This window comes from Leopardus geoffroyi, chromosome D4, assembly GCF_018350155.1.
Source record: "Leopardus geoffroyi isolate Oge1 chromosome D4, O.geoffroyi_Oge1_pat1.0, whole genome shotgun sequence".
Classification (NCBI taxonomy): Eukaryota; Metazoa; Chordata; class Mammalia; order Carnivora; family Felidae; genus Leopardus; species Leopardus geoffroyi.
In genome coordinates this window covers 85,728,084-85,745,993 of record NC_059342.1, presented here as the reverse complement: position 1 = coordinate 85,745,993, position 17,910 = coordinate 85,728,084, and the positions used below count along the sequence as shown (strand labels likewise).

The following is a 17,910-nucleotide window of genomic DNA, read 5'->3' as shown; positions in this document are numbered from 1 at the left end:
AAAGAGAAAGCAAATCTATCGGAAGCCATTGCCTCACAAATTATCTGAGCCACGAGAGTCCAACTCCATCTTATGGATAAACCGGGACGAAAGAGGGTGAGGCACCTGCTTAACGTCATGGTCAGGCACAGGCATGGCTAGCAATCAGACCTGAAGTCGATGCACTTTCCCCATTGAGCCCTTGATTGCCTTGGGAGTCCCCCCTCCCCCTTGGGAGTCCCCCCCCCCCCCCGCCGAGGCTGGCACGTGAAGCTAGTCCCTACGCAGAGCTCTCAGACCTGGGTCCATCTCGTTGCCCTCCATCTCATTGCCCACTTCGCTGAACAGGAGCCCTGTTGAGAGGGGAGGCCCTGTTTTACAGCGAGGAGCAAGGAACGAGTCAGCTCCAGCAGACTAGGAGCCAAGTTTAATCCCTGCCTGTTTCCCAGCCGTGCTGCCCTCCCTGCTCGAACCTCCCAGAACACAGGCACTTATTTGCTCATTCGTTCAACCCTTATTGCTGCAGTGCCAGGTCCTGGATCCCTGCTGTCATGAAGCTGACATCACAGGCCAGAGGGAGAGACATTAAGTGAACACATCACTATACAATTATCAGTTAAAATACGCGCTCTGATGTAAGTGACGAATCACTATATTCTACTCCTGGAACCAGTATTATACTATATGCTAACTAGAATGTAAATAAACGGTGGACACACGCACGCGCGTGCGTGCGCGCGCGCACGAGAAATACATACTCTGAAGGGCAGGAGGAAGTGGGAAAGGGGCCTGACCGTAGGAAGGGTTCCCTGACGGAAGGAGGCCTGAGCTGAAATCTGAGGACGAGTTAACTGGCTGGCAGGGAGAAGACGACTGGAGACAGCGGAAACCACGCGCACGGCTCCACGCTCTGTGGCGGGAGCGAACACGGCACATCCTGGGGAGCCAAAGGGGTGCTTCCGCAGGCACGTGGGCACAGGAGTCACCAGCGATTCGTTCTAGGGGAGACCGGGCGCACACAGCGGCCCCCGACAATCAGTCTTCACCACACGAGAGAGAGGTATATAGAAATACACCTACTTCTTTCTCCTCTTCGGTGGCACAAGAGCTTCTTGTGAAATCCCAACCTCTCAAAAGCAGCGGTTACAGAAATTATGCCACGGCAGACGTCGGCAGAGGCAGCGGGACTCTCGGAGGCCGGAGGGGCAAATGCAGAGGGAGGCCACAGCACATTTGCTCTAGCAGCATTTTTATTTACAAACAGCAATTTCCATTGACTTGATACCATAAAAAAGCCATTTACAAGCAAGAAACGAGAATTCAGAACAAAATTAAGCAGCACTGAAATATTCATGTCACAAATCTAAAACGAAATGAATACAAGAGTAAAATATCATTTGAATAAATAGTCTTAAATTCATGCTATAAAATAATCCTTAATGGCAAGTTACTAGTTGATACAGCATCCGCTTAGCTAGCTTCATTTACTTCATATGGCGATGAAGTGTGGACTTGTGAGGTTACCAGTTTATATTGCAAGATAATGACACTGTGTTAAGTCATTCAAATTGCTCAACCATTTATAACGGAAAAAAATGTTAGCCCTACTAATAAAAGTGGTGAGAGAGATGGTTTTCACATTAGGAAAATGGTCATTCTCAAAGGAACCAGGTAAGTTTACCTCTTACTATAGTCAGGGCAGCAACCAAGGGCTTGGGCGGCAAGTCCAAAGGTTGAATTCACAGCATACTCGTCACCGAGGGGCAGCAAGAGGTCTGGTTACTGAATCTGCTGCAAGGCTTACTCCAGGGCTGGAGCCAGAACTAGGGTAGCCCTGTCTGTGCCAGCCCCAGAGGGGAACCGGGGGAAACAAGGTCCTCTTCCGGGCAGAGAAGTCGGGCACTGGGCAGAAACAGTGGGAACGCTCTGGCACTTACTGAAGAAGACGTGTGTGGCGTGTGACAACCATTACAAATTTGGAACAATGTGAATGACTCTTCTGAACGTTCAGTTCAGTTGCACTGAGTAATATGAAATCTATGATTTATGAACTAGATAGTTCCATATAAAGAATTTACATAATTCCCCAATACTTTCATATATAAAATTTAATAAATAACCCTGACCAGTCTAGAAGCACCATTCAAGGGGCATGTGCCCTTGGAAAATAGTTTAGGTGTTGCATATTTGAGTCCCTTTCAGTGGAGGCTTCACAGGAAACCATTACAGAATTTAACAATAACAAAGACAACAACAAAAATCACAGTAACTAATAGAAAAAGTTGTTAAAATAAAATACATTGATTTCTTGAAAGTAAAGCTCATTCACAGAGATGATTCCCACCCCCACCCCCACCCCCAGCCCTTGTTTTGTGTTCCTGCAAATTCTTCCTAGAGTCTAGGCCGTCAAAATAAAAGTAAAAACAAAACCGCACACGAACATATGCAGGCCTATGGTCTGGGCTAAGGGAAAAACAAAGACTTGGTTATAACTGCTGTCATGAGAAAAGACATCTACTCATGCTCTGGAAGATTGAAAAATTTTCAATTTAGTTCTACAGTATATTCTGCTTAACAGTGAACCGACAGTATCCTTTCTGCTGTATTAAAAAAAAAAAAAAAAACCACACAAACACACACACAACAAAACCAACCATACACACACGCGCGCGCGCGCGCACACACACACACACACACACACACACACACACACGAAACCAAAACTGCCAAAGCAGAGCCAATTAGGAGGCTTTCCGCTAACCAAAAAATGAACTTGTCTTCGTGTGCTGTATTTACAAATATAATTTCTAAATGTATTTACAGCTTTAGTAGAAATTAGAGGGGAAAGAACTGATCAGAACGAAAGGAACTGTTTAAAACCCACAAACATTAGTAAAGTATAAAATTCTTTGTTTTCACAGTTTGTAATAGCAGGTTAAACACCTATAGAAAAGGACGCTGTCACTGTCTTCACATTGTCTACGTATTTGAAAAGGTAGCTCAAGGAGAGACTCAATTATGAACAGACCTGTATGAATTCAGGATATGTTTTGCTGTAAAAGATTTCTTCACAGATCACTTTTATCTGAATTGGTTTTTGCATCTGTTAGAAACGAAACATCTAACCTAAACCTGTACAGAGATAGGGACTTTGCTTTCCAAAAAAAAGAGTTGCTCTAAGGAGTTACACAGCGTACTTCGTCTGCGGAGACGTGGAGGGAACTTCGGGGAGAGAACGTTTCTGTTCTGTGGCCATGTTAATCCTCCTGGCACATCCTCCTGTGACAAGGCACAATTGATTGCTGCTGCCCGATCTGAATGGAGTTAACCTTCCACCCGCCACGCACGCCGAGAAACACGACAGCGTGCTCGCTCAGAGAGGCTACCCAGCTCGGTGCTGGCCTACGCGCTGCCTCCTCGAAGCCCTGTGGAACCTTACAGTACTGGGTTATGGCTTGAGAATTCATTCTTAACACTGCTAGCAGTGGAAAGGGTAAAGTGTTAGCAACATGAAAGGGAGCAAGTGGAACTTGCAAAATGCGGAATCATGGTTCTTAGAGAGAAACTCAATCAATTTTCTGCCCCTTAACAGTCCCATTACAATGGTTGAACCTGAACTGTACAATCAAAGCAATGTATAGTTTTGTCAAAGACAATTTTGGATAAGTCACTCTTTGGTAAACTCAAACCAGTGAAACAAATTGACAAATACAAAGAACTCCATGTAAATAAGGTTAAGACTGACAACGGTGACAAGAACCAGGATATTCGAGGTACCTGCCCCAAGTGCTCTCCCCTCCTGACTTGTCTCATCTATCGCGGAATGCTCTGGAAACCTCTCAGAAGGCCCCAAGCCTGAGTGAAAAGGAGGTGTTCCTTCCCTGAGCCTGACCTCTCATGTCCTCCATTTGGGCGTTTCTTGTCACGAACTTAACTTGTTACCACCACACAAATTTTTTGCATTTAATTCTTAAAAGAAAAATCAAAACCCAACGTATTCGTGTAAAGAAAAAAAAAATCACAAACGTTTACCTGAAACCCCAGAACATATTTAAGTGGGTAAACACTGGGGGTCCGGCCTCCCCTTGAGGCACGCAGCTTTGACAGGAGTTGAGCGAGTGCTTCAGGGAGAGCGCGCACCCCTTACTTAGGCAGTTTGACAGGAAAAGGCATACTATATACCCGATTTAGCAAACGCTGCTCCTCGGGAGCAGCAGGACTAGAGTGTCATCTGTACGTAGTAACACTGATGTGTGGCGCAGCCGTTCACGCGGGAACAGACAGATCCTGTGTGCTAGAGACGAGCTACCGCACAGCGACCACCCCCGGGGGCTTAGCACACACAAGGGCCCGAATGATTTTCTTTTCTCAACAAAACAAAACAAAACAAAACAAAACAACGAAAACAAACAACAAAAACAAAAACCCCCAAAACCTCCCCCGAACACCCCCTACCTCCCACCATTCTTGGTATCTTAAGAGCCAAAAAAGCATGGAAAACCAGCAAACGTCCATTTCTGTACTCCTTCAACTTCTAAGCCTCTCGAGTTGTGTCTTTTTATGCCTATTTTTCTTTTGGGTGGTTTGTGCCGTTCTCCTGGGGAGACGTACTGGCTGCGGGCTTCAGAGCCAAGGTTCTCCAGCAGGGAGTCTGGAGAGCTGACATCCTACGGGCAGGGCGGCCCGCAGCACAAACTCACCGTCAAATTGCTTCCGAAAGTACTCTGTCAGGGTGCACAGTACCAAAGCGAACTCGTACAGCCTGTTTTGTTTACTAGAAGCAGACGGGTAAACAAAGTACAGAGCTGAAGACACTTCGAAAGTGCTGACAAGACATTTTTCAAATAGGACTCAGGTATGTTTTGATACAGTAATGTGTTTGCCAGCAAGCACATGCTTTTGAGGTCTCTTTTCAAGCTAGAAACTCAGGAGAGGAGAAAAAAAATTGTAATTCACTATTACCGTTAGATTTCACATTTTCTACAACTATACTGACCTAAAAGATACATAACATAAAAATAGCACCACGTGACCCAAAAAATGGTGACACACACAGATTTGGTGACACACAGAGTATCTTAGAGGGCTTTTTGACTGTTGGTTTCTTTAAGCAGGAAACACTGAGAGTGGGGGAGCCACTGAGGCTCTCGTTAGCACACACAATACTAAGATAGATATATTGCTTGCAATTCCCATAGAGTATATCTTTACAAAAAGTACAAATTCCAAGTTCTGCAGTTTCCCTGGGAACTGCATGTAGAAAAAGTTGCTGTGCACCTGAACTAGCTGTTTGAAAAGAGGAAAAAAAAAACCCACAACACTGCTTGGAGAATTTTGTAGACAGAACTACAAATCCCTTTCCTTTAGTGTGAGTACTAACTCATGGTAGAGTGATTCGATTTAGTTACCTGGTGTGTTTCTACAGTACGGAATGAAGGTAGATTCGTAGGCCAGTAAAAACATTGAAAACCACTGCTCCTTTGGGGCTGGCTAATATAACACTACAATATGTAAAAAGGTCAGCACCACGGGTCATCCAGCTTACCTACTGGACAACGAACAAAAATTCCAAACGGTTTCCAACTAGAGTTGAATACATTTTATGGCATTTGGTTTATGTACTTGTTAGGAAGCAGAGCTATGAACACTGTGATTTGCTTTGCTTGCTTTTGGACACAATGAATTATATATATGAAAACCTATTAACATTCTTTTGTAAGGGAAATAAAGGGGCAAAACCCTAACATTGGGTGGGGACGAGACAGAGTCAAAAGCCCTGTTCACATTGTATTAAATTATATATTCCTCTTACATTCACCTCAACCAGAATAAAATCAAATTTGAGAATGTATATATACTATATATATAATAATCGCTTTATTATATATATATATAAATTGTCTAACTACCCCTTAAAAGTAATTTTAAATTAGAAAAGGTTACCCATTTGTATCAGCTGACGGCATCCTAGTCTCTCTCCGTGGAAACGCACTGGTGCCAGTGCACACAACGAGAGAGTATGCCTCTTGGCAGAGAATGTAGGGTCAACCAGTTGGCATAGCTAAATCACTGGCAGATTTGGGATTAAGAGTTCAGCCAAAGAGGAATACTGTCAGCCTGTGTTTTCCCTGGATACGTTGCCCTTCATGCTTTGAGCTCCTTGGGAGAGGGAGGGCGGGGGAAAGGATAAACACAATGAAGTGTTCCTTCCAGAAACCTTAGAAAAACTGCCAAGAGACGGAGAGATTTCCAGATGGTTGGGAAAACCAAAGATTACAACAAAGCAAATCACAAATATGCATTGATTAATGTGCTTTGTTTGGGTGCACTTCGTTACCATCTTAATCAGGAGCATCAGACACTGTGTGAATTTCCATCCGGGAATCTAGGCCCATCTCTGAGGCCGACGCATCATTTTCTAGTTTCTGTTCCACATACACGTCTGTTCTCTCGGGGGACTCGATCCGACTCCTGACTTCGGCTACACCAGGGTGGTTTTTCCGCAGGTGCTGGTTGAGGGTACCTTGGAATGGAAAGCACTTGCCGCAGATCTCACAGCGGAATGGTTTGTCATCAGTATGACCCCGGATGTGGTACTCCAGTTGGTCCTTACGTGTGTACTTCTTCCCGCAGAACTTGCACACAAAGGGGGTGATTCCCATATGGAGCCTCATGTGCCTGTCGAGGCTTCCCTTCTGGTTGAAGGACTTTCCACAGTAAATGCAGATCAGCCTCTCATTGTACGGGTACCAGTGCCCTCTTGCACTCCTCTCCCGGGGGCTGCTCTCATACCCGGGGTTATTCATCATCGCTTCACTGTCAGAACCCTGCACCAAGCCCTGTAGATCACTGTGCAGATGGACAGACAAAGCCCGCTTTTGGCGAGCACGCCCTCCTCGGAAACAGCTCAGCATGGATCTGGACGGGCTGGAATTACTCAAACTTCCAAAAGCTTCAGATACGCTGGTTGGCTGTGAGGCCGCTTGGGAGTAGGAATATGCGTGCTGCAGCACAGAACCGTAGGACCCCACGTTCACTGCCACAACTTGTTCCCCATCCACCATCTCTGTGTGGTACCCGTCGTCCCCCAGGGAGGAGCTGTCGGAACAGCTGGGCCGGTCAGACTTCTCCATCTTCACTTTCACCTCAGTGATCTGGCTCTCCCTCACCAACAGGTCCCCTTGCTCGTGGTCCCCCTCTATCTGAATCTCGTACTCGGAAACGCTCCCGCTGCTCCCTCGGTCCGAGTGCCCTTCCTCCTGTAAGCGGCTGCGCAAAGCTTTGCTGGGCGTCGTCTCCATCCGAAGATCGCTGCTCGTGGTGGGCTGCCGTACCTGAGAGCAATATGGAGGGGAGATCTCAACCGGGTTGGCAAAGAAGCTGCTGTCCTTAACTCCATTACGACTCTCTGATGTCTCCTCAGCACCAACAGTAACAGAGTCAACATCTCCAACGCTGATTTTTGAATGGATGCTCTCCAGGATCTGCGTGCACTTGTCAATGACACACTGCATCTGAAGAAAGCTGGCTGCAGTCAGAAAACTGACAACATCCTTCAGCTGCAAGGACATTCTTCCAGTGTAACAAAATGAAAGCAACTGTTCAAACACATTGGGATTTTTAATCACAGATATTGACAAGCCACTCATGGTACTTAATGCTGAATGGTCCCGGAAATAGGGGGAGCTGGCAGCGAGGACTGCTTTGTGGGCTCGGAATGGCTGACCCTGAATGTGGACAATGATGTCACATAGTTTCCCTTGCAGGCGGAGTTCGTTTAGCTGGCTCAGAACAGTGCTGCTGTACTCGGGCACATCAAACTGAATAAAACTGCTGCTGTCCATTTCTACTGACATGAAGCGTAATCTGCAGAAAGAGAGAGTTTCATAATTCACCAGTGACTCCTCACTAAGTACAAGCGGCATAAACACAAGCTTGCAAACATAACACCACCACCACCACCACTGCAGCTACCATGCCGCCTGAGGGTCAGCCTTAGCATTCTTCCTCTTACTTATTTTCAGTCTTTCATGTCTTGGTTAATTCACCGAAAGTCAGATAACCTAAAGATCAATCAGCCTAGTGCCCCAACTGCCTACCATTCATCTTCATCAAAATTATCACATGTTATATATGTCAAGTCCTCTCAGCTCAAGAAAAAATATTTCCCTGTTTCACTTACTTCTGAGGATTTGGGATACTTTGTAAAAAATAAGCAAACTCATGTAAAGAATGTTCTGCCTCATTTGTATGTTTCCAATTGGTGTTTTTCAAGCAGATGGCACACTGGATACACTGAATGGAGCTAAACCTTTTTCAGTTTAGAATTTGAGTTGTTGTCTTGATGTGCCTTTTTTCCCCTTCAGGTCTGCACACCTTTATATCCTTTTGGATTGGTAATGGACAGAACAATGCTCAATCCCTTTCAGTGAAGAGTTTTAGACAGGAGGAGTAACAAGAGTGATGGACACACCGCGAGCATATTGCTGTCCAACAGTGCTCCCAACTGCAGGTGGGCACACCTTGGGACAGGCTGGCTACCCTTGCCAAGAACCCACAGCACTAAGTCTCTCATAAACATGTAAGTGTCTATAGCCCAGGCTGCACACTCTAACCAAAATACGACAAAATCAGATCTAACAATTATATTTCAGTGCTTAAAAAACCCAACCAACTGAAATGCAAGTACCTCCTGAATAAGCACCGAATCAAAGAGAAAATCAGAAAGGAATAAAACTATTTAGAAAAAAAAAAAAGAAAACTCACATAAAATCTGCAGCAAGAAGGGTTTAGGAGTAAAATTTACTTATGTCTTCAGCTTGCTTGAAAATGTATCCAAAAAAAGAGATGGATAGATAGGTGATAAAGCAAACAGAGTAATATGTTAACAAGCGTAGAGTATAGATGGTGAGTGTATACAGGTGTTTATTGCAAAATCCAACTTCTCTGTATATTTGAAATTTCTCAGAAAAAATGTTGAGGAGCTTGAAACAACAAATTTTAACAGGGAAAGTCAGTGCCTTAAAAGTATTTAGCATTTTTGTTTCCAAATTTATTTATTTATTTTTTTAATGTTTATTTATTTTTGAGAGAGAAAGAGAGAGAGAGAGGCAGAGCACAAGCAGAGGAGGGGTAGAGAAAGAAGGAAACACAGAAATCAAAGCAGGCTCCAAGCTGTCAGCAGAGTCCAACACGGGGCTCAAACTCACGAACCATGAGATCATGACCTGAGATGCAGTTGGACACTCAACTGACTGAGCCACCCAGGCACCCCTTAAAAGTATTTATCATTAAACAACAAATAATAAATATACATGAAATCACTGAAGAGGTCAGAAAAGGAACAAGTTAAACCCAAAGAAAGCAAAAAAGTAAGAACACTGAACAGCATATTATCATAGAGAAAGTTTTTTAAATTTTCAAAATTATAAGGACATCCTCGGAAACATAACTCATTAAAAGAGTAACATATTGTGACCTAATGTAAGGATGGCTACCTGTTAGGAAATATATAAATACAATCTGCCACATCAATAAGTCAAAGGAGAAAAACCACATAGCCATAACAAGACACGACAACGTGCAATTTAATCTGACTCTCGCAGGAAAGGATCAACCAGTTAGTTTGACTAGATCACACAAGATTTTTTTTTTTTATCATGTCAGAATTTGAGTTAAAACATTTTAGTTAAGGAGGAATACCGTGCCCTTATTTATCCTAGAGTTATGACTGAAATCAATTTGAAATCTGTACGGAAAGGACATATTTTTAGAGTAACATAAATTGGCAGAATTAAACAAAAAGAAACAGAAGTGCCAAAGCATAAATGATCTTCAGGCCGTTCACACTGTTTTAGATGCATGTTAAAACACTCAAGGCATCTCAAAAAAAAAAAAAAAAGAAAAAGAAAATTAAAGCATCTCCATTTATATGGCATAAATCTGATACCAGAAGATGGTGAACAGGATAAAGAAGACAAGTGTCAACCCTACCTAAGTAAACAGATTTTAAAGTCCTCGAGGAAATCCTCGCAAATATAACCTATTAAAAGAATAATATATTGTGACCAAACGTAAGGATGGCTACATGTTAGGAAATATATAAATATAATCTGCCACATCAGTAAGTCAAAGGGGGAAAAACCACACAACCAAATCAAAACTATGCCAAACATGGATTTTAGAAAGTTAAATGCCTTTTCAAAGTAAGGAAAAAATACGAAGAGAGTATTTTCTTAATATACTTTCTTAATAGAATAAACAGTACCTACTGCCAACCAACAGCACCATCATCCTTAGAAAGAAAACATTATACCTGCATTTCCCAAAATATATTCAATAGAACACAAGCCCATGAGTTGGTGTCAATATCCCTACCTTCTAGGAAGTAAAAAATATATTAGCATAATAACCCACCTGAAAAGTCCCGCAGACAAGAATTCTATTTAACTCAGTGGTTTGCACACTCATTTTAGCGTGTAACTCTTCTCCCAAGGTACACATGTAAATATTCCCAAGAATTAGTGTTCCCTGGTGCACACTCTGGTAAACACTCTCATAAGGCATTCCCATTAGTGCCTGGGAGGATACAAGGTTGTCTGCCCATCACTTCTCTTACTCTTAACATTGTTCTGGAAGTTCTAGCCAAAGCAACAGACAAGACAAAATTAAGGCCCGAAGCTATTAGAAAAGAGGAGGTGAAATTACTATTCAAGGCAGACAGGACTATTTACACAGAAAACACAGTGAACCACTGGAACAAATCTGGTAGAGGCAGGATCTACTAAATGGAGCGTTTCATAAATTATTGTACATAAAACACAAGTTAAGTAAGATAATGACAAGTTGCAGCCAACAATAGTAACAGAAACCATAATATACCTGGGGGCTAAGCAAAAAATAGTCAGGATCTGCAAGAAGAAACTAACATTTTGATAAAGACAAAAATATGTATGTGTAAATGAAGATACATATCACGCTTCTGAAAAATGCAATACTATAGGCACTTTCCCACCAAATTAATTTATAAATATAATGCAGCCCAATGAAGAACATTCTCGGTAACTTCACAAAATGATTTTACAATTCATCTAGAACATTGCTGTCCAACAGAAATATAAGGTTAGCCACATGTGTAGTGTTTTCTAGCAGTTAACACTGTTTAAAAATAAACATTAAATTTTATACATTTTTACTTAACCTAACATTTAAAACATTCTCAACATACAAGAAATATTAGAAAGTTATTAATGAGACATTTTACATTCTTTTTTTCCATACTAACTCTTTGAAATCTATGTGTATTTTACACTTACAGCACATCTCAATTTGGAATAATCACATTTTAAGTGCTCAATAGCCACATGTGGCCAGTGGCTACCACACTGGACTGTGTAGATCTAGAATAAACACTGAAGAAATTTTAGAAAACAACAAGAACAAAAAACCCAGCTAAACATCTAGATGTCAAAATGTATGATTAGGCTACAATTCATTCACTCTAAGTATGTACTGCCTTCTATGTGCCAGGCACTAGGGGTCCCGGGGAGCTGTAATTCTCTTGTTATAAATTGTGACAAGAGCTACGAGATCTTTCATATTGGGCAGGGGCGTTGCTGCAGGGAAATGGTCCAGTCTTCCAGACATAAGGAATGACACACACAGAGACTCGTCCTTCCTGAGCGGGAAGGAAAGAAGCCTTCGAGAATGTGGGACAACTGGGACAACGAGCACGGGGGAGGACTGAGGCCACATGAGGCTGTCAAGGTGGGGGGAAGTTAGACTAGGATGGGCCCTGTGGGCCATTTCCAATCAATGAAAAAGGAAGAATTTTTGAAATAGATGCTGCTTGGATAATATGTATATAGAATAATAAAGTTAGATCGTCCTCACCACATACCCAAAAATAACTTCTAGAGAAGGTCTTACATACAAAGACAGATACCAGAGGAAGAAACACAGATTTAACTACAGAAGAATTTTTGTACATCTAAAAAATACCTTCTGAGGGTGCCTGGGTGGCTCAGTCAGTTGAGTGACTCTTGATTTTGGCCCAGGTCATGATCTCACAGTTTGTGAGTTCAAGCCCCGTGTTGGGCTCTGTGTTGACAGTGCAGAGCCTGCTTGAGATTCTCTCTTCTCTCTCTGCCCTTCCCTCTCTACCCCACCCTCTCAAAATAAATTTTAAACATTAAAAAAACTTTTGACCAAAACCAAATGAACAAAAAAGACAAATTATGAAAAATACAACATACACAGCCAAGAAGTATAACACTCTTACAAATCAATAAAAGCAAATTAACAATTGAAAAATGAGCAAAGACTATGAACAGATGCTTTTAAAAAAATTAAAATAGCCTTCAAATACAGATAAAGCGATTGACAACTTCACTGATAAACAAAGATTAACATGAGACACAACTTTCTCAATTGGCAAGATTTAAAAATGACCCAGCTGGCGGTGCTACAAGGGCTCAGTGCCCTCATATACTACATGTAACAAAAGCTTTACAACGGGCATTCCTTTGGACTCAGCACTCTGTTGTAACAAAAATCACAGATACAGGCACAAGAATTTATCCATAAGTCTGTTCAATTACAATAGCAAAATGATGAAAACAACCTAAATGTCCGACTTCTTGGGAATTGTTAAAGTATAGCACACCTATGTACTGAATACTATGTCATGATGAAACTGATGGGAAGGAAGAATACAAAGGTAGCTCTACAAAATGTGAGCTCCACCAGGGCAAAGATTTTTATCTCTTTTATTAACTATCACCCAGATTACTGCCTGGCACATAGCAGACACTCAACACTCAATAAATATCTGCTGAATGAATATTTAATAATACAGCAAAAAATCAGGTAACAAATCGACTGCAAGTGAGCAGGAGGGATCTTCACGGGTGATGGAAATGGTCTACAACTGGGTTACGGTAATAGCTGTACAATGTCATAAATTTATTAAAAATCACTGAATTGTACACTGAAGATGACCAAATTCTAGGATATGTAACCTATACCTCAATAAAGCTGTTGAAATACAGGTAACAACAAAAGTAGGAGATTTCTAAAATTATGTATGTATATGCAGATATTAAATATACATAGAAATAATACTGAGATATATACAAAATGCATACATTAAGGTAAGATTCAAAATGGCTTATTTAGTTAGTTTTTTAAATGCTTATTTGCTTTTGAGAGATAGAGCACATGAGTGGGGGACAGGCAGAGAGAGAGAGGGGGACAGAGGACCTGAAGCAGGTTCTGCACTGACAGCAGGGAGCCCTATGCGGGGCTTGATCTCATGAACAGTCACCTCATGACCCAAGCAGAAGTCACTTGACAGACTGAGCCACCCAGACGCCCCAGATTCAAAATGTTTTTACTTTCTTCTTTGCATTTTTCTGTGTTTTCCAAACTTCTAACAGTGAACATTTATTACTTGGAATGACCAAAAAAAGTAAAATTAAAAATATTTCCAAATCCCTGCCAGATGATAATTTGACAGATGCTGGTGGTAGAGTGTAAAATGAGCAAATACTCTGGAGACATTTTAGTGATGTCCAACGAAATTACAAACACACGTTCCCCATGTGCCCTAGGAACTGACTACAGCACCGGACAGAATGACAAAAGATTAGAAACAGACTACCTGCCCATGAAGAGGAGCGTGGTTAATAACTTATTGGACATCCACACTTAAAACTACTTACTATACAGCCAGAAAATAACAAACAAGGAAGCTCTTTTCATTCAGACATGAAATAATCACCATGGTGTACTGCTCAAGGAAAAGGGTGACGTGTGCAAGAGTATACGTGTTGTCTGAACAAAGCGCTGTGAAAAGACACACACCACTGTGTCAATATACACACATTGTACATGTGCACAGACTACTTCTGGAAGGATGCACCACAACAATAACCTCTAACGCCTCCTGGGAGGGGGACAGGGCAGCTGGGAGCCCTGCCAGCTCTCAATGAATCTTTTTAGACACATTTCTAAACTATCTGAATATGTCGTTAAAAACCAGTAACATTTTTTCAAAAACTTAAGACGCCTCATCCAGTTTTTAAGGTAGGAAAAGATCGTAACAGAACTGTCAGGGGCACGAATCGGAAGTGAGATCTGGGTTCAAACGATACCTGCTTTCCACCTATAAAACTCTGGGCAAGGAGCTTTAGAATCTTTTCAAGCGTCAGTTCTCTTGTCTTGAAAATGGGAATGATGATGACAGTCCTTGCCTCACGGTTCGGCTCATGGTGACGACTACAAGTATGTAGAAGCAGGAAGCACTCAGCACAGTGGCTGCCTGGTCCATAGTGATCATGGTTTGCTCTAAAAGACTTTTTCTAGGGGGACAGGAGCAACAAAGAGAACTGACTTTAAAGGTAGCCTTGGATATGAATCCCGCCTCGGCCACTTTCTAATAAAAATAACAACAATGAACATTTAAACAGCTATGCGACCTTGGACAAGTCAGTTAACTTTGATTTCCTATTGAGAAAAGGTCTCAGAATAACTGCTACCCAACAGGAGTGCTGTAATGATTAAATGAGGGAAATTTATGCACTGAACGTGTATAAAAGCTTACACACGAGTACTCACCTTGTGCTAAACACCATATATATATATATATATATATATATATATATATATATTTTTTTTTTTTTTTTTTTTAAGTTTATATATTTTGAGAGAAAGAGAGAGAGACAGAGCAGAGGAGGAACAGAGAGAGGGAGAGAGAGAGGATCCCAAACAGCCTGTACTGGCAGCACAGAGCCTGACATGGGGCTTGAACTCATGAACTGTGAGATCATGACCTGAGCTGAAATCAAGAGTCAGATGCTTGACTGAGCCACCCAGGCACCCCAACACCTTATATATATTAATTTGATCCTTTTATCAACTCTGTGAGGAAATACTATGATTGTTTCGATCTCATAGATGAAGAAATTGAGGGAAAGTGGTTAAGATACTGCCAAGATAAGGTAACTGACAGTTAAGATACTGTCCCACAGTTAAAAGATGAACTTAGTCTGACTCCAGAAGTCGTGACCCTGACTATCACAGACTGCCTTCTAGAAATGCAGATACTGCCTGGCACCTACCAAGTGGTCAAATGTTACCTACGCATTATAGCATTGTTGAGACACAAGGGTATGTAAATAGTGACGCTGGGAATTTAAGGGCAAAAGGGAGGTGGGCTCAGGCTTTTTTTAAATTTTTTTTAATGTTTATTTTTGAGAGAGAGACAGAGTGTGAGTGGGGGAGGAGGAGGAGGAGGAGGAGGAGGAGGAGGAGGAGGAGGAGGAGAGAGAGAGAGAGAGAGAGAGAGAGAGAGAATCTGAAGCAGGCTCCCGGCTCTGAGTTGTCAGCACAGAGTCTGATGCGGGGCTCACTTGAACTCAGGAACCGGGAGATCAAGACCTGAGCTGAAGTCGGACTGAGCCACCCAGGCGCCCCAAGGGCTCAGGCTTTTTAAAGGTAGAGTCCTAGGCTAAAACCAGTAGAAAACGGAAAACAAGCATTTCCGAAATAGTCTAACTGAAAATAGCTTCACAGTAAGGCTTCACTTGAAAGAAAATCACTGGAGAGAAAAACCAAAGACCATGATTAACACCTAAGAGAGGGATTCCATTTTTCTGCAAATGAGAAAGGAAGTGCATCACTCTCCTCTCCTTTACATTAACGCCTCCTTCTGGCCACGACAATGAGATCCAAAGCCCTCGGCCTAAAGCTGCTTACAAGTAACACTCCAGAGAAAGAGGCTTCTAAAACTCTGACACACGGGGGAATTTGCAGGTAATTTCAGTCCTAGGCACGTCACCAAGCTAAAAGGAGTAAAAGACATAACTGATCACCAGTTCTACATCCAATGACCCAATTTGTCAGGTCTGGTGGTCCTGAGGTAAAGCAAGTCAGAACCTCTTGATGAGATGATCAAGTTCAACTATGATCCTCGGCTCCTCTGTATCAGCAGTTTCCCAGCGTTGTTTCTTGTAGGTCTTGATTCCTCCCCCGCCGAGAGTGCCAGTGGGCCTACACCTAACTTAGGTCAATGCTTCAGTAATTTCATCTTTAAAAAATAAAATATATGCACATGGTCAAACTTCAAATCCTAGTACAGAAAAATATAAAATGAATAGCAAAACTCTTCCCCTGTTCCTCTTCACAAAGATAATCACTGCTAAGAGTTCTTAGTGTTCTTTCAGAGAAAATTATAAACACATATCAGCGTAAGCTGTTCTGTACCCTGCTTTATTTGTTTTTTAATTTATTTGAGACAGAGAGAGCATGCATGCAGGTGGGAGGGAGGGAAAGAGGGAGGGAGGGAGAGGGAGGGAGGGAGAGGGAGGGAAGGAGAGGGAAAGAGAGGGAGGGAGGGGGGAAAGGGGGAGAGGGGGAGGGGGGAGAGAGAGACACACACACGCAATGAATATCCCAAGCAGGCTCTGCACTGTCAGAGCCCCACGTGGGGCTCAAACTCACAAAACCGTGAGATCATGACCTGAGCCGAAATCAAGAGTCAGACACTTAACCAACTGAGCCACCCAGTTGCCCCTGCACCCTGCTTTAAAAAAAAAAAAAAAAAAATGTATTTAATATACCTTAAAATCTTTCCATAGAAGCACAAACTCATCTACTTCATTATCTTTTCTGACTTCTGACACGGAAGGCTGTGTCACAATGCACTCAGCCAGGCCTCAAATGATATCCTAAACAGGAAAAAATTGACATAGCCACGATATTTCCTCCAAGCAGAGGACTTTGCTAGGATCATGGTTTCATTTCAACTGATCACGCCAAATTATGTCCCAAAGGCCGCAGCAGCTTTGCTCACCAATGGCACACGAACTGCCTATTCCCCCCGCCCCCCACCAGCTACCAATAATGAGCATTCAACTTTTTCACTTTTGCCAGACTGATGAGTTTAAGATGGCATCTCATGCTTCTGAAGTGCCTTTATTTAATTATAAATAAGGTTGATCATCTATTTTCACGTTTAATGGCAATTTGTCTACGTTTGTCTTCCAACTGCCTGTCCATATCCGTTGCCTGTATTTGCATTTTTTACTGAATTGTCAGAGCTCTTTGTAAATTAAGGAAATTAGCCTTTTGTCTTATGTGCTACAAGTATTACATTTAATTGCAATCACTAAATCGCATACTGACTGGGAATTTAAATTACTTTTCTACATTTATAGGAAATATTCATTCACTCTCGATCTTCCGCACACACAAAACCAAAGGGAATTCAAAGACGAATAAGACTCCCAGTCTTGCAATTGGAAACAGGCTTAACACGGATTCCTCCCAACTCAGAGAGATGTGGGAATGAAATTCATTTCTGATAATGCAGAGATGTGATTTATGTATTAGTTTTTCATGGACTAAGTTTGCAGCTGCTTCAGAAGACAATAATGAATTTGATTATTCCTCTCACTAAATACATCAGAATCAGTATTCTTTAATTCAGAAGATTAATCACAGATCTGTCGTATTATATTAAGCAAAAAGCCATCCCCAAACTAGACATTTGCATTGCTATTTTAAATTAAAAAAAAACACAAGCATATATCAGCTGGACATTTTTCTTTTTAATTTTTGAATGTTTTTATTTTATTTTTGAGAGAAGAGAGAGTGTGAGTGGGGGAGGGGCAGAAAGAGAGTGAGACACAGAATCCGAAGCAGGCTCCAGGTTCTGAGAGGTCAGCACAGAGCCCGAGGTGAGGCTTGAACTCACGAGCCGTGAGATCACGACCTGAGCCGAAGTCGGATGCTTAACCGACTGAGCCACACAGGCACCCCTGGCTGGACATTTTCATCAATACCTTTTTTTTTTTTTTTTTGAAGGCCACTGATTTTATTGATTTAAAAACCTTTACAACAGTGACTACTTCGCCAAAAAAAGAGCCAAAT

General features: G+C 42.1%; 1 protein-coding gene across 4 annotated transcripts in view; it reads right to left on the bottom strand.

Annotated features, from left to right (window-relative positions):
• Window positions 1-1,211: 1,211 nt before the first annotated feature.
• Window positions 1,212-17,910, bottom strand: part of ZBTB34 (zinc finger and BTB domain containing 34) — a 46,281-nt gene continuing 29,582 nt past the window's right edge. For 3 of the 4 annotated variants that reach the window (XM_045469785.1, XM_045469788.1, XM_045469786.1), the window contains one exon: window positions 1,212-7,845. In XM_045469785.1, the coding sequence (XP_045325741.1) occupies window positions 6,321-7,845 (1,525 nt within the window). In that variant the 3' untranslated portion in view covers window positions 1,212-6,320. Of the gene's footprint in view, window positions 7,846-10,395; window positions 10,620-17,910 lie in introns of all 4 variants that reach the window. The other variant, XM_045469787.1, reaches the window with a different exon arrangement.